This window comes from Drosophila novamexicana, unplaced genomic scaffold (assembly GCF_003285875.2).
Source record: "Drosophila novamexicana strain 15010-1031.04,08,12 unplaced genomic scaffold, DnovRS2.1 tig00000689-arrow-pilon, whole genome shotgun sequence".
In the NCBI taxonomy this organism is placed as follows: domain Eukaryota; kingdom Metazoa; phylum Arthropoda; class Insecta; order Diptera; family Drosophilidae; genus Drosophila; species Drosophila novamexicana.
The window spans coordinates 846428-864420 of record NW_020824818.1 but is presented as its reverse complement, the minus strand read 5'-3'; the positions used below and the strand labels follow the sequence as shown (position 1 = coordinate 864420).

At 38.5% G+C, this 17993-nt stretch overlaps 2 protein-coding genes across 5 annotated transcripts; one reads left to right on the top strand and one right to left on the bottom strand.

Annotated features, from left to right (window-relative positions):
• Nucleotides 1–476: 476 nt before the first annotated feature.
• Nucleotides 477–17766, bottom strand: LOC115763209 (kinesin-like protein KIF14). Its single transcript, XM_030705676.1, has 3 exons — nt 16621–17766; nt 15906–16496; nt 477–2503 (listed from the first exon to the last, which is right to left on the bottom strand). The coding sequence occupies exons 1-3, from the start codon at nt 17482–17484 to the stop codon at nt 581–583; spliced, it is 3378 nt and encodes a 1125-aa protein (XP_030561536.1). The 5' UTR covers nt 17485–17766; the 3' UTR covers nt 477–580.
• Nucleotides 5502–12807, top strand: LOC115763212. Of its 4 annotated transcripts, none has more exons than XM_030705679.1 (2): nt 5502–6046; nt 7652–9176. In XM_030705679.1, the coding sequence occupies exons 1-2, from the start codon at nt 5884–5886 to the stop codon at nt 7897–7899; spliced, it is 411 nt and encodes a 136-aa protein (XP_030561539.1). In that variant the 5' UTR covers nt 5502–5883; the 3' UTR covers nt 7900–9176. The 4 variants fall into 4 exon arrangements, 3 of the variants coding, with proteins under 3 accessions (XP_030561539.1, XP_030561541.1, XP_030561540.1); XM_030705681.1 differs by lacking the exon at nt 7652–9176 and adding an exon at nt 12571–12807 and having other exon boundaries at nt 5510–6046; XR_004017886.1 differs by lacking the exons at nt 5502–6046; nt 7652–9176 and adding exons at nt 11029–11594; nt 12571–12649.
• Nucleotides 17767–17993: the final 227 nt, after the last annotated feature.

Below are 17993 nucleotides of genomic sequence, written 5' to 3'. Positions count from 1 at the left end.
GAAAAAATATTTTTAAGCAAAAAAAAAAGCAAATAAAAAATATATTACAAAAAACACAGTTTTTAGACATGTTTGCATGATTTCTTATGTAAATATTATTCAAAGTATTTTGAATTGTGCCCTTTTTTTTTATATAATTAGTTAATTATAATTATATATAATTAGAAAGTCAAAACAAAAATTAGCTGAAAACATACATAAAATTCTTATTAAATTAAAAGTAAAATATAATCAAATAATTTTTCATAAAATGTAGCATGAATCTACATTTGCTTGACCTTCATATATTATTACATATACATACAATTCTTGAGAAAAATATGACCCAGAAACCGTGACCGTAAATAATACAGGCAAACATTTAATTTCCATGTAAGCATTTACATTTATATATATAAAAATATATATACGTATATATATATATATATATATATATATATATATATATATATATATTCAAACACACATATATATTTAAAAAACGAATAAAAACAAATACAGGACATTGCATTGAAGGTCATAAATGAATAGAATGGGTTTGGATTTAAGGTAAATGGTATATAAAACTGAAACAAATTCGTCAATCGATAAGGAAACGCACAGCCTTTTGCGCTTTAGTTGGCGAACTCACCTCAGCCGACTGGGCGAGCAAGCCGTGCATGCCCTGGAGCAGAGTGTCCAGTTGGGTTAGGGCAATCTGCAGATTGTCAGCCAGAGTGCCGGCATCCGATTGGTTCTCCCGCTCGCGCAGCGCCTGCTCGCAGTGGCGATACAAGCGCTGCGCGGAGCGCTGCATCAGCTGCAGCTCCTGCTGCGCCAGCTGGGATAAGTTGTGGCAGCTGCTCGCCGGATGCTGCTGCTGCTGCTCGTCCAGATCGTAGGTGAGCAGGCGCTTGGTATATTGCGCCAGTTTGCTGCTGGGCGAGCCGCTGGCTGGCGTCTTTGCCGGCGTGGAAGTCTGCTGGGGCGTATTGTTGGCGCTGAGCAGCCGCTTGAATGGCGGCTTGAGCAGCGCATCCTTCATGGCGCTCAGATTGAGGGCAATGCGACTGGAGTTGTGTGTGTCATTAAGCGTTTCATTAAGTGCCGCATCCAGTGGCTGCCAGTCCACCTCCACGCTCTGGAATATATTGCTGGCACTGCTCGGCAGCACAGCGTCGCGCTGCAGATCGAGCCAGACGCCCAGGCGGGCAGTGGGCCATTCGGCCTTCAGGGCGCGCTGCTTGTCCACAATCAGGATGACCGTGCGTAGCAGTCCGAACTCGTCGGGCGTTTGGGTCTGACGGAATTCCAGCTGCTTTAGGCCGAGCTGGCGACACCGCTGCGTCGCCTCCTTGACCATCAGCTGTGTCTTGTGCAGGCTCTCTTCGCTGGGATTTAGCATAATGCGCTGTATATCCTCGAGCAGTGTGGACTTTTGCGCCGGCGTCGTGGCACTGGGCGTCTGCTTCAGCTGCTGCTGGGCCAGCGCCTGGCGCTCCGTTTCGAGCATTTCGCTGTTGCACTTGTACTTGAAATGCTCCAGTTCGAGGCACTGCAGCCGCTCCTCGAAATCGCGCGCATGCTGCACACGCTCCTGCTCGATGCGCGTGAGTGCCGCGTGCTTCTCGGCCTCCAGTTCGCTGCGCAGCTGCTGCTCCTGCTTTTGCAGTATCTCCTGGTGCGCCAGCTGGAAGTCCACGTGCAGCTGTTCGGCTTTGCCGCGCTGACTGCAAAACGGATTCGAGATGCGAAAGTAATGCGAGCCGCCAATGACCAAACGATCGCCATGGAACAGAGGTCGCCGCTGCTGCAGCAGTTCACCATTCACATAGGTCTCGAAATCTTCGCTGCCCGGACTCACGTACAGCTTGCCGGAGCGCTCGTGCTCGATGGTGCAGTGCTGCAGCGCCACCAGCGGACCGTCCAGCACAATATCCGGCAGGGAGCTGGCCGGTGCTCCCGGCAGACGGCCGCGTCCAATGCGCACAGTGCCCGGCGGCAGCAGATAGAACAGGGTGCCGCTCAGCATGGGATCATCCGTCAGATTGACCAGGCAGGCCTGTTTCTGATCGGCGGTTAGCTCCAATGCGAGTCCTTTGCGCTTGAGCAAACGCAGCTCCGATTTGCGCTGATCCTCCGCCTCTTTAAGCTTCTCCATCCATGACTTTTGAGCGCGATTCAGCTCACGTTCGCGTTCCGCCAGCTGCTGACGCAGCGCCTCCACCTCGCTGTCATCCACGGAAGTCTCAATTATGATTTTTCGCGGCGCCGGCGGATTGTTGTTGTTCGCCGAGAGACGACGCTGCCGCTCGTATTCGTTCCGCAGCGATTTCAAGCGATCCACCTCTGCTCGCAGATCCCTGATGATCTTGTCATGCGGTGATTCATTCACCTTAACCCGGTTCACGATGGAGCGCGCCTTACACGCATAGCGCAGCGTGGCGAGCGTCTCATCCGCATGCAGGCTGGCTGGTGAAATGGTGGCCAGCATCACCGTCTTGGAATTGCCACCCAGGTTTTCCTGCAGAGAAACAGAAACGGAAACTCTGTTAATCATAGCTACTTGTTGGGTTTTCAGTAAAACAAATATAATTCCAACTAAATTATTTGTAATACAAATTTGTAAAAGAGACATATTAAACTTTTTAATTTGGGTAAAAAAAAACATACACACGTTACACGTTTATTTCTTCAAAAGGGAAATGTACGAAGGAATAACAAAAAGAAAATATATAAATATATTTATATATATTTTAATACAGAAAAGACCCTGTTTTATAATTAATTTTTATATTTATATTATAATTTGAATAAATTGCTTCGTTAGAAAAGTATTTTGGACTCTCTAGCATTTATAAGGATACAATTAAACTGTTTAAAAGCGCTTTCAATAGGCAAAATATAACATACAAACCGTTATTTTATCCGCACTGCTTGCTAAACGCAAAAGCTGTTCTTTGTGTTCATATTTAAAACTAACCGCCTAATGTATCGAACAATTAATTTGTTTGCTGCACTTATTTCGATAAATACAAGGTTGAGAAACAGTTGCATACAAAATGATTGGCAGGCCCTTGTTTACATTTAAACGCTTGGTAAAGAGCAATGGTAAAGAGCAATTAAGATAATTTACTGTGCGTGTACCTAAATCTAGGAAAACAACACGTGCATATGCCTAAAAGTATTTACAGCAGAAAATGAGTCTAAAGTATGTAAATATACTAGAGCATATTATGTATGTATATAGTATGTATGCATGTCTTTATTGTGTACATATTTACATATGAACATTTCCACATGCCTGGATAGTCTTAACAAAAGAATTATGACCTCCAAAGATAAGGACTTATCAGTGTTGGCAGGGGAGTCTTTTTTGACAAACTTTAAACAGACAAGGCAAAGGCAAAAGCAGCGACAGCGACAGTGGCGACCGTTAACCGTTATCGATGCTTGCAATCAAGAGCGAGATAGCTAGTCTGTTAGTTGTGCCAACAAAATAAATAAATATGTGTGCTTATATGTATGTATGTACGCATGCATGTATGCGTATGTAATAGACACTTGTTTGATTAACGCTCCGCTGTGCAGGTCAGCATCGCTAGAATAGAACGAGTTTGAGAAAGAGAAAGGGGGTAGAACGGACTAGTCACGAGAGTTTATGTTTGCATAAACTGCGCAGCAGCAGCAGCGACGTGGGCGTAGGCATGTGAATGAGCGAGCAAAGGAGAGCGCCAAAACGATTGTGTTAGTGGGGGTATGTGTACAGTGGGTTGAAGGCACCCAAAGGTAGTTCAAAAAGATGAAAAGGGTTGCAGTTTACATACTCATTGTAACATTTGACACGCACGTCGAAAATTTTAACGAATTTTAACAGAGGGGCAACGTCAATGTCATCATATACATACATACATATATAGACCCTTTCGCTGACCTTAAAGGGGGCCTGTCTAGACATGTTTGCTTTAATCAAGCGACTATTAGCTTTGTTTGACTCGATAGAAGCCATCAGAAACATTGACACTGGAAATATTATTAATGTGTCATGGCTATGTGGTTAGTAAGTCAGTTCGTTCCATATAAATATGCATTTTTCGGCTATATTTTTGTCGCAAAACCTGTTATTGAGCAATCTGCTGGATATATATAGCTTCTGGCATTTGGAAATGTATGCCCGCCCACTTCTAGAAGCATGTCACGACATCGCACACTGAAAGTCGTGTGGGAAAAATACTTAAACCACAAAAAGTCGCTAAACGGTGGTATGTACAGTCAAAAACAGCAAACAACTTGATTAATATACGTCAATATGACGTAGGTAGATTAATTAGCACAAAGCGTACGCAAATTATATCTGTATTTAATCTTTAGTTGAGACATAAACTTTAAACTCCATATTATTACACATGACCCAATCGATTTTTCTTTGATAAAAATGCGGCCTGGCCTGATGACCATAAATTTCGCTCGAACGCCTAAAATCAGAGCTAAAACGACGTCATCGACCTAATTCAATCATCCGTCTCATACAAAATTTTATGTCCTAATTGACAAAGCATGGGAACAAATTTCTCGCTTGGCAACAAAATTGCATGAGAAATATTAACCTTTTCTTATATAGCGTATAGTCGGCATACAGTCTAGACGACGATTAGCAAACCTATGGCAACAGTTGCCTCGAGTTATACGAAGAAAAGTACCTCCAAAATTTTAAGCTTAAGTCTTGTTATATGACATCGAATTTGTTTGAGGTGACAATTTGTATATCAGTCATTTGTTTTAGCAATACGACGTTAATAAGAAAAACTTCCTACGTCAGTACGATGGTAAAAAATATTTTCCATGCCACAAACAAATTAACACGAATTAAATGTTTTTGACTAAAATGCTGATGATTCATTTGGAAAATTAACTAATAATTTTAAAAATTTTCAATTTACGCGTAATTGTGTCATGTCTGTATGAATTGATGGTATTCGATACTTTTTAATAATACGATTTTACCCACTGTGCGTATTCACGCGCGTGTGTTGGAAAGAAATAGCAATAACCGATATACATAGCAGCAGGGGCAGCATGTGTCAAAGCTTTAAGTAAAGCACGAGACGTCAAAACAACAAGGAACAATGTTTGTCCATGCGGTTCGACCTTGAGATACTACGCATAAAGATTTAAATAATATTTACGGTACATAGGCAATCACCGATTTCAAAAGGAATAAGTATATACAATAGCGTATATTATTTATTATCGTTGAGAAAATTAAATAGGTGCGCGATAAGCTGTAAGGGGAAGTCCTTCTGCTGAAGGGTTACATAAATAGAATTCATCGATATGCCCACTTGCACACAAAGCACACACAACAGCTATAGAAGTAACGTAGGCAAACAAAGCGACGCAAAAGCAAAAACAAAGCTACGCATCGCGAAACGAGACACGAAGATGACGAAAACAACACACGAAGTGAGCGGACGACTCGATGGCTACAAAAATGCAGTAATATGGCGTTCGGCTTTCAGTTTCAGTTTTGAACTGACAACGTTAAGAGCATAGATAAAGAGTTCTCCGTGCTGTATCATAAATAAAGTGCATTTAAATTCAATGCATATATAAACTGGTTCCATACCTTGACTTGGTATGAAAAAGAAGTGAATAAAAAATATCAATTCGCGTTATTTGATAGAGAACGTAAAGCGCTTACGTGCAAGAGTTCATTGGACGTTACAAAAGAAACGTAAAAAAAAACAAAGGCAAAGTGAAACGACCTCGCACAACGTACGCGCGCAAAAAAACAACACTAAAACACAGAACTAAACAACACCTATAAAGCACAGCACACACATTTGCAGTGCAACCTACATAGACCACCTTTCTAAAATAAAAAACAAAACAAAAACTACAACTATGGACGTTTGGGGCGTATTTGTTGGCGACTCGACGCTTTCGTATGGCGGTTCGATGCGCAACGGCTATTACCGCGACTATGAGCAGTTCCCGTATGGCACGCTGGAGCACGCAAGCAGCGCCAGCTCGTATCCAGCCAAGGACTCCTACAGTCGAGTGCAAGGTAATTATCAAAAATTTAATATAAAATGCAAAATCAAAGCATTAACATAAAAGTAATAATAATGTTATGCTGCCAAAGGCGGCCGCCATTCGCGTCAACTCACAATGCAGCAAGCCTCAGACAAATGCAGCATGAATGTCATGACAGCCAGCTTTTGTCCAGCACTTTTTTATGAGCGCGGCATGTGCATGTGTGTGTCTGTAGGCGAATGTAGTGAAAAGCGTTAATTGCAAAATACGCGTTGTAAAAACATACATAAAATGCATTTGTGTATGTATATGTACATGACAGCTACATACAGACGCTCATTTGCTGCTGTTAATACCCGCATTGTGTGTTTTTGCAAGAATTTAAAAATAGCCGCAATGCTTATTGAAAATTCTCTTTCTGTGTATGTACATACATATGTACGGTGTGTGTGTGTGAAACACGCCTTAATTTGCGCATATGCGAAAGAATCTACGCGTGTGGGTGTGTGCACTGTTAATAATAAAGAATTTAGGCAATCACAGGGTGCCGCAAGACTCAAATTGATCACATTTCTTATCATGTGTCACATGCATTTATTTTGTTTGTTCACATTTATAATCTTTGTTTACTTTCCTGTCATTTGTGCGACGGCACAGTAAACACGTGAGAAATGAAAGCGGCGCTCGTTTACCATAAATAAATGAAAACAAATATATGTACTTAAAAAATACCAAAATGCTCTCGAATGCTTAAAGAGGCTTTTGATGAAAAATTGAGATAATAACAGTTCGAGGTGGTTCACCTTTAATAAAGGTTATTTAAGTGCAAAAGCCAATTGCAATGTTAATCATTAAGTATGGTTAAAAAACAGAACACTTTATTTTTAAAAACGTTGACTACAAAATTTGTGTGCATAAGCAGAAGTCCATTCAAAAGAGCTTTACTGTGACTACATTGCTGACTGTACCCCGCACTTATAAAACCAAGCAGGTGTTTGAGTCCAACACCAAAACAAGAAAACGGAATAAAAAACTGCGGCGCAATAAAAATATATTTGTCGGTAAAAGTTTTTGTGTGTGTGCTATTTATGCATTAATGCAGCGCAATTGTAAGTTCTATAGATTAGGGTAAATATAGTGCGTTAGTCAGATAAGTCAAGGTTGCTTATCAAACATTTAGCGAGCGCAATTGCTAAAATTGCGGCTATTTTTAGGCCGGCATCGCTTTAATCAATGAAAAAGACACATTTCAAGCGCTCAATTGCCTGTGACAACATTCAAGAAATCTGTAGCTTAATCAACAGCGACATGCCTAGTGAACACCCTGTGTCAACACATGTCACAGGGTCAATCAAAACAACACAGCAAAGCTTGCCGCTACGTGACGTCGATGCTGTGACGTCACATTTACAGTAGCGACAGCGGCAGCTGGAATAGGGCAAAGTATGCGAGAAGGCACGTAGGCCACATGTGTGAGACTGCTTGTTTCATATACGTGTGAGTGTGCCTATGTGCGTGTGTGTGTGTGTGTTTGTATGTCAACAGCAACCTCGCTATGCGTAAACAAATTAAGTAATAGTCGATGCTCATGGATTCTCTCAATTAACCTGTTGATTTGTTTTTTCCATAATTACAGAAAAATGCAAGCAATTGAAATCGGAGAAGCAGCTGCGCAAGGATTGTCCATTCTGCAAGGAGCACAAGAAGCGGCCATTGATTAATTATATGCGTAAACGTGAGTCGCGCAAGCACCACGAGAGCATTTGCGAGGATGAGGAGGAGCTGCACGAGCACGAGCTTGAGCACGAGCACGAGCACGAGGTGCAGCATCAGGTGCCAAAGCTGTCGACTGTTGTGCCAACGCAGCAGAGCTGCAAGGTGTAAACACACATCAGCAGTCAGTTGAGTAGAGGAGAGACAGACAGGTGGCAAAATTAAAGCCAAAAAAACAACAACAACAACAACAACAACAACAGCAGCAATTCACAATGCCATATAAAGTTAGATAAAGACAAAAAAAAAAAACAAAACAAACGAGAAAAACAACGTTGTAAAGATGCTTAACGCGCCTGCTGGGCAGACAGCGCAAGCGAGAGCGAGAGCGAGACAACACGAGACAACTACAATAATCTAATGCAACTGTACCTACAATAACAATTGCGTGCATTTCCGCCTCTGACGTAACACACTACCATTTACAAAGCAGCAAGAACGAAGAAATTGAAATGATTTTTTCTGTTGCTGTTAACTTGATACCAATTTATACAAGCCGTTTACTATTTCTTTACAAACCCCTTTTACAAATACCTTGTATGTTTTGTTTTGTTTTTTTATACACATGTATGAACAAATTGAACGTAGTTAATAATCCAATAGCAGCAGCCGCCCGCTTGGCTAATCCCAAATGACCTTAGGCATATATTTAAAACAAACATAAAACGGAACGAGGGAAGCAAAATCGCCAGAAATACCAGAAATATTTTTCTATTTTGCGTACGAGACTGAGTAAAATGTTTGCAGTAGAGTGCATTCAATATTGAATCAAATGTTTTTAATATAGAAACAAAAACAAAAACAATTGTTTTCAGTTTCTCCTCTTGATTGGACAGCCTGATACGTTATTTACAGGAAAATTATATTTAAAAGCATAAGCAAAGCTTCATTGGCGCCAAAACCAAAACAAAAAAACAAACACGAAAATAAAATATTTAGTATTTTTTTTCTACAAGTGTTTAGCTACATGTATATATAGTTTTGACCCAGATTTTATATCCTTGTCTATATTAGACACACCCTAATCTTAATTAAAATCCAAAAACGAAACCCCTAGCCAACAACAAAAAAAATGCACAGTTTGGGCCCAAAGTCTGCTCGACAGTGTTAAACAATTTATATAGATGGGCGTAAGAGTAAATTTATATAACTATTATAATCTAATTGTCAGCTTCAAGAATGTTAAACAAATTATAAATTTATGGTTACACGAGTTATAATTGTTAAAGAATTTAATACTTGTTACTAAATTATGTTAACTACAGAATTATAAACAAACGAGAAATATACTTAACACAGCCCCAACTGTGCAACTAACATGGACAAAACATAAAAAAAAAAAAACATAAACAACAAAAAGAAAGCGAAAAAATCGATCTATTGTTAAAATTTAAAGAAAAAAATACAAACTTTTGCTTGCGGGAATCGAAAAAATATGCAATTTATAAATTATTATATACCATTTACTTATTGTATTTATATTTTAAGTCGAAGAATAAACCATTCTAAACATGCAAAATAATCAATAAAAAGTGTTATTGGTATTTACAAAAGAAAAGCTTGAGTTTTCATTTACAAAGAAAGAAATTCAAAAATAGAAATGGATACTTTCACCATTTCGTGAAGGCATCGTTATAAGCAATAATATTTTATAGCAGAACTCATAGTAATTGGGATATTTAGAGAAAAAAGTTGCTATATTTTAGCTTAATTTTAAATAAATCTTTCAACAGAAATTATTAAAAGGATATAATAATATTGTTATCAGCGAAGAACAGTTTATCCGTTTATTTTAATACATTTTCCCTAACTCATTATTCATTATTCAAGATGATTCAAATGCATTGGCATTGCTTGGCAATGAAAATGCCTGCACCGATGCGTCAGAGGCATTATGTGGGCATGGGACTAATGATATCATTTGAGATAATCGGGCGACTCTCAATTGGATGATGTTGCGTGTAATTCCCTGGGCATTTACGAGTTTAAAAGATTAAATAAAATGAGCGTAAATTGGCTGGACAAATCTCATGAGTCAAAAGTAGATTGCATCAGCCATATAATTATTAATTTTCGATTTGGTCCAGAATTTTATTTGGCATTTCACGAGTTCACGAATTTAAACTCCACGGAAATGTTTTCGTCTCGCACCAGTTTGTTAATCAAAATCAAATTAAAGAGTTAAGATTTAAGTCAAATGTCTGGCAACCATTTAAGATAATTTGCAAAAGATTTCAAAAGAAATGCGAAAGGCGTTTTGATGACCAAAAACCTGACTAACTAAACTGACCTGGAACTTGGACCATGAAAAGCTATTTCTCGTATATGGAACCTCTCTACAATATAGTACAATATTAACGGCAAAAGTTTTTGCTTGTCCCACTTAAATTCAATTAACTTAAATTGAATTCCATGCGACATTTGACACAATTGACTTTGGTCTGAAGCCTTTAATCATGCCATGTGCTAACTACTCTTCAAGTACAGTAAAGCCTCGGAAATGACGCTAACTCTGGATGCGCAACCGCTAAACCATCCGTGACAACAATAGTCCAACACATAGGGAAGCCATAGAAAATATGCAATTTAGTTATACAATGAATTTGATTCATTTTAAATTCAATGTTAACTAGTTTGTGCTTGGGAACGCGGCGGGTGCCGAGGTTCACCTGGGCAAAAGGGGACTATATTCATATAGAATGCTAGCACAGTAAACATTCGCTTATCAGAAATACAAGCATACAGAATTGTCTAGAAAAAACAAATTGACATTTCAAAATGATTATAGTTCGATGGGCAGATGTTTTTTTTTATACTTTTTAATAAAGACGCAATTTAAAGAGCTCAAAATAATCAATTCCTAAGATCAAATCATTTTCAGAGAGAGAGCATAAAAGAAAAAAAAAATATAAAAACAAAACATAAAACTAGGAATTACATAGACCGCCTTTTATTAAAGTTGACAACTTTGTAAATTTCTGATATTTCATTTATTTTCTATTGTTAAAAACTTTTGAGCAACAACTTTAATAGTTGGTCTGTTTAAATGAATTTAAAATTTTTTTCAAACTTTTATTATCGAAAAAAAGGGCTATACAAAAATGTTTGTTGGTAAATAAACAATTTTCAGGTTTCTGAAATTCCAATTAATTTCGAACTTTAAAAACTTTTGGGCAACGAATTTTTTTGAGAAAGAAATAATAATAATATATTTGGTCTGATTAAATGAAATGTAAATTAAGTTCTACTTTTATTATAGAAAAAAGGGCTTTCAAAATATATTTTAAGTAAAGCTGAGTCTAGTCTTAGAACGGCGGCGTTTAACTGCGAGGTAACACTGTAGAACAATTGTTTTTAGCAGCGGTTACCGCAATAATTATACTAAGCAGGTGCTAAGGGCACGTGGAGAAAAAAAAAACAACAACAAATCAATCCGTTTTCCATACTGGCGCCATGCACACATGTATATTAATTATATATCTACGGTCAACAGCACCTAAACAATAGATTTGCGCTCCCGTACGTAATTAGCACAAATAAACCTGTTAAATATACATAGTCATAGTATAATCATAATGTCATGCCGGGAAACGTGCTCTCTAAGTGTGCAAATCCATCGATTGTTCCGATTGTTGCTAATTCCCAAATGAATGCAAAACGATGACGTAGTCAACCAGGCGGCACGCGTATTCCATTAGCCAAACTAGTTAAGATAGCTAACATAAAATAATATTTATGCACACAGACTGTCCCATTCTAGAAAAAAACAGAAACCCACAAGCAGGCAGATAAAACACCAATTTGTGGTAAACAGGGCTTGGGAAAATGAAAAAGTGTTGTGCGGTCAGAAAACTTTGCACACGAAACCAAAGTTTATAATATATGTAAATGAACTTTTTGTGGGGCCCGCCACAATCGAATGTGTATTTAGTAATGAAGCTTTCAAATGTTGGCTACAGTTTAAATTGAAGTTCACAATGTGAAGGTTAAATGTGACGAGTTCAAAATAAAGTCAAGGATATTTAAATCTCGTAGCTGTGACTTTCCTAAAATGTTTCGTCTATTTAGAAAATTTAAAGCGCCCAGGAGCAAAAACTCCAAAGGCAGTCAACCACACGATATGGGTGTGCTGAAAAAATCTCAGAACTGTAAGTTTTCACAGCTAAACGTTAATCTAACTGGCTAGAATTTATCTATTTGCCCACTTGGCAAAAAAAAACGACGGTTGAGACAGGTTATGGAACAAAAGATCGCACACTTTGCCCATTAAAAAGCTAAATGTACCGACTCTTAACAGGCTTATAACATGTAAATGCGCTCTGTTAAGTTCCTGTTAGTGAAAGGATCGAGGCTTGTCATATAAATTAAAATTGCTGTTTTATAAATGGAAATAAGTTTTGAAAAATAATAAAATGATGAGCTTAAAATATTAATATTCATATATTATACTTCTCACCAGACAATTGTATTTACTAGCAGTTCTAGGCAATAACATTTGGGTTAATATCAAAATAGTAAATAAAATGTGAACTTTGAAAAGTACAGTTCTGTGATTGTATAATATGCACATTAGATTATCAACAGACGAGATCTTCAAGAGGCATTTTATCTCAAACATAAATAGACATTTTCAAAGGAAATGATAATATTTTCTATTAAAATCTATATAACTTTGCTCATTATAAGAGCGAATAATCAGAATGTTTAATCTCGCATGGCAACTTCTATATATTTTTATGATTTTGCTATTATAATTGTATTTAACTTTTATACCGATTACAGGTCATAAGGATGGAAAGCTGAGCAAAGGCAATTGCAAATGTGAGCCAACGGCCTGTAAGTGCAGCAAGAGGAAGCAGCAATATCAGAGCTTGTTGTTGTCCCAGCTACGACGACGGGGCGCTGATAACTTATCAAGTGTTATATTATTCTAGTAAAAAAAAAAATGAAAGAAATAAAAAAATAGCAACAAAATAAAAACTAACAGCAGCGGTTCAAGCTGACACGAGGGTGTGTAAATGAATATGTTTAAATGTGCCGGCCTTACGACCCGCTTTTTAAATGCATAACATACTTCTCATATATGTATATATATATGTGATATAATATATGTATATAAAATGAGCGCATATTTAGATAAGTTAAGTGCTCGACTGATTGCACTAAAAGCTATATTTAAATGGTTGTTTTGGGTGCCGACCTAACTTATCTATAGCGAGCACTGGAAACTTCGTGCAAATAATACCACTTGCGAATAAAATGAATTCAAAAACAAATACAAATAAAATGAGAATTAATTTTAATCGTAAGCAATTGCGGGGCCATATCTTAAGAAGCGAAGGCCGCTTTATTCCAGGTAATCAATAGGTGTGTAGTCCCCCATTAAATGCACATGATATGGCGCCATATTATTGATATTGGTTTTCAATTTGATTGCGAAACGCCCTACACATTACAAGTATCGGGCACTACCTAGTGATAAATGTGATCTTAGCCACCGACTAGTAAATGAACAAACACTTCACATATACCTCACGTCCATTTTAAGGGCCTGTGGACTTTGTAATACCTGCTCAAAGAGGTTTGTAACCTTCTAAAAATATATTGATTTATTTATCTGAACGGCGCACTTTATTACATTGTTCAATCAACACTCTTCATTAGAGTATCTGTGTTACAATTGGTAGTACTGTAGCAAAAAGCAGGAGCGGATCAGCCACATTGAAGTAAATATAAATGGAACAATTGTTGAAAAAAAATGCCATTTCTAAACATTTTTCTCAAAGAAACCCAAGCTAATTTTGTATTAAATTCGTTGAGTTCTTTTTGTAAATTGTTTGACAGCATTTAAAATGTTTTTTGTTTATATTTAGTTTATTTGGCTCGAGGATAAAACAAAAATGGAACACAATGTTATTTTAATTCATTCTGTTAGTCTCAGTTGTTTTCCAAAAGCATAACACTAGTCCATATATTATAAAATTGTATTTATGGCAAAAATATTTAGGGACATTTTGAACCCGGAAGTTCCGGGTTCGAATAGCCTTCTAAGCATAGGCCCTGCCTTTGTAAATCCGCTCCTGTTGCTATAGAGTAAAGCGCAATATAATGCTATAGCAAGGTCAGTTAAATATTAATTACTTTAAAAGTGTTAAAACTAATTTGAAGCTTTGAGTTATGAGGATTGGTCAGTTACGCAAAGATTTCAATATGACAAGTACGTTAGCTCAACGCAACTATTATAGTTATTAATATTATCATTTATATGATAAACTTATGCATTTTACAACCCTTCATACTTTCTAAACATGCTCCCTAAATATATATTTTTACGGCTTCCCTTTTTAGTCACATGATTTATAACGTACTTGCATTTTAAAGAGCAAAATCAGTTTAAAAGATATTATACGCGAGTACTTTCAAGTACGTTGCCATATAATGAATTGTTTTTTATTACTTCTGTGTCTTTATCTTTTTGCCAGAAATGGCTGGCTAAAAGTGCCCCAGGTTCACATATCAAGTCGTAAATTTTTGAACAAATTAAAAGCAAAATGCGCATTGACAAATAATATAAATATTATTAAAGAGTTCGTACAAATTAAAGACGTACAGTGCACTTTTTTCTTTGGAGAAGACGCACCTCTGTTTGGGTAGAATCTCCTAGAAAACAAACTGATACATGGTATATATTTAGAATGTTTTTATGGCCAAATAAAAACAGTAATAATAAACAAGTCTAGCATTTAAATTTTACTCAAGATAAGAATAAAGTGTGAATTCGAAAAGAGCCAACACGAGCAACAACGAGCCGCAAATATTGACGTGTTTTCCTCATTTACTTAATTCCATATCTAGCTGAATTTTGATGCGCAGAAGTTTTTTGGTTATATTTTAAAACGTGGCAAGGAAATTCTTCTTTACCAATTATTGATATTCGCAATTGACGTCTTAAGAATTCAGCGCAAATTAAAATTTTAATACATATTTTAAGTTGGTAAACATGTTTCCTCCAAAATGACAATTTATAGAGAATATTGCCTTCTAAATTTGACATAAACTAAAATGATTTTGGTGTATTACTATTATACCCTAGTAGGGAGGGATCATTTAAAGTATCTCACTAAACGTGTAACGCACAGAAGGAGGCAACGTTTATCCCCGAAAATATATACCTTCTTGATCAGTATAATCATTCTAGTCGATAAGGCTGCATCTATCGATATGTAACTTTTCATATGTCCTGCTGTATCGGACCGACATATCATATATAGTACATATCATATAGCTACCATATGAATACCCGATTGAAGTTTAAGTTTTCACGTGAAAAACTGTTTTGATTTTCAAAATAACTTGACAAAACTTAGTATTTAATAGTTTTAATATGCTTCTTACATATAAATCCAAATCTTATGAGCATTGAACTACTACATCACATAATCCTAAAGGAAGATTCGGTAAACAAATCGAGTTATTGTGCTTTTCTCTGCTTTTCCAGATATCTTCACCAAACTCAACACATTCTAGCTTCACAATTCTCCTTACGTATCTGCACAACCGTATAACATACGTCTACAAGAGTATATATTCTTCGGCGTGCGGAAAATAGCCGTTCTATCTTGTGTTAATCAAAGTTCGAATGTATATTCTTTGTTGAAAAGGATTTCCTCTGTCTTAGTCATTTGCGAATTAAATTCCCAGTAAATAATCTTTGTCGACACCACGAAGAAATTAAACATATATGTTTTGTGAGAAACGCGACACGTGTGAAGTTGATAAGCAAATTAATAAAATATAAGAATATTCTATTATCTGAAGCCCTTGGGCAGAGGCTATAAGAGCCAAACAAAGTCGAATGCAGAACCATTAAAAAATATAAATATTTTTATAAGCAAAGATAAGAGATTATCTTTGAGGGCTGCATTAAAGTACCTGGCCTGTGAGTTATGCTACAGATCAATCAAGACATTAGGAAATGCCAATAGAATATGATTAATACGGTGGGTTAATCGGCCCAATAAGATAACGCATTAAGTAAACCAGGACGAGATGCGATAAGCCACTTGTTCGATAAGAAACTAGGTAAAAGAATTCATAAAGTGCATTGCTTCACTTACCCGCAGTAGCCAGGTGAGCACACTCTCCCGATAGGGCACAAATGTGCTGGGCGTGGCATTGCCGCCCATCTTGCGCGAATCCGCCAGCGCGGCAATCACCTTGCCCAGGGTGAGCAGGCTTTTATTGATGCTCACGCCCTCGCGTATACGCTCGCCATTGGAGCCCGATACGCTAATGCGTTCACTGCCCGCCAGATCCACCAAACTGATCTTGCTGCGTCGCGTCTGGCGCAGCGAGACGACCGTGCCTGAATCGGTGTCCGAGGACATGCCATCATCGCTGCTCAAATCTGTGAGATTTAGCACAATGTTGAATATGGAATGCGAGCGGGAGCTTTTGTCATTCATGGCCGTCGAGGCGGTGGCCCGCTGCGAGTTGCCCACGGCCAGCCAGTTGCGCAGCGCCGAATATGAGTCCACCGAATGAGCGCTCAGGTCCACAACATATGGCCCGAAAATGGGATGTTCGCGCACCTTCAGAGCATGCCGCTGCACGGGCGTATCCGGCGTGGCGGCAATAGCCTGCTGCACACTAAGCAGATCGTGTATTTTCTCATTGTAGATTTCAAAGTAGCTGACCTCCACCTCCACCTATGGGCAAAAGAGAATATACATTAAAGTAAATATAAATTGGAGTATATACATATATGTATACTAGCAGGTAACCGGTTTGGCCTGGGCCAGTGAGTCAGTTTTATATAAATAGATAGACAACCTGCAGCTGCTGCTTGACTGCATCGATTCTTCTGAAGAGCTCATGACAGAAACGTGGTATAATGCCCGCCTCCATATGCGGGGCATTGCCATCTAGCGCCGCATCATCCAGCCCCTCAATGCCCATCATGCTGTAGGATTTGCCCGAACCGGTCTGCCCGTAGGCAAATAAGCACGCATTATATCCCTCGAAGGCGGTGTCGATCAATGGTTGCGCAGTGCCAGAAAATACGGCCAGCTGATCCGCATAGTTCTTGCGATCCGGGTCGCATGAATAGTAAACCTGATCGTAGCTAAAGAAATGTGTAACTCCGGCCGTCGCATCAGCGCTGCTGCCCGCCTGGACGCTCAGCTCGTTGTTGCCATGGACTTGCACCACATTCGTGACGCTGGCACGCTGGCATTCCGGCGCATTCAGTGGACGCACGCGCACCGCAACCATCATGTTGCTCTCCTCGGCAATGCTGTGAAAGGACTCGACCATGGCATCTTTATCCTTCATCCTGCTTGCGGATTTCACGTTGTTGCTGGGCGTTTGGGGTCCTCGCAACGGCGTCGATTTACCCGCATTTCGGTAGAGCGACGAGGGCGTGTAGCATGCATTTAGTGCGGTTGGCTTTGGCTTCGGGTGTGGAGTTGGTGTTGCAATGCCGCTGCTAAAAGCCGTATTTAGCAGTTGGTCTGCCTGTGTGTGCGTCGGTTTCTCGGCACTCCGTTTGGGCGTGCGGCACAACACCTTGCGACGCAGTCCTGCCGCAACTGTTGCAGGCGTTTTCGTGGCGCTGCCACTGGCACCAAAGCTGCCGCGTGCACGTGCTTGGAATTGGTGTATGCGTTGCTGCACAGGCGTGCTTTTGTTGCTCATTTTACTAAATATATTTACACTGTTGTTTGTTTAAACAAATTAAAATGCTGTTAGTTTCGAAAAGAGCGCGCGTCGCGTCGTTTGTTGTCAATTTTTTCATTCTAGTGATGTGAAAGTTTCGATAATAGTGGGCCAGGGCTGCTTCTACTAGTCCACACATGTGTTTTCGAAAAACAGAGATCTGGCAACATCATACAGTTATTTTCAAATGGTAATCGATTGATTTGGTTTGCATAAAAAATATTTTTAAATAGTTTCGCTTCTAATAGTTGCATATAATAAACATGTTAAATTTATTTTAATTTCATAACGCTCTGTTTTTTTAAAGTAGTTTTTGACAGAGAAAGTAGTCAAAAATGTATTTTGACGACAAATTACTCAAATGGCGATTTAAACATTAGATTGCATAAATCATTTTTTTAATATTAGTTGGACAGTTATATTTTAACATTATTAACTATTCTACATTTTGTCTGTTTGTTTTTTTCGCCTTTGGAAGGAAATTGCGC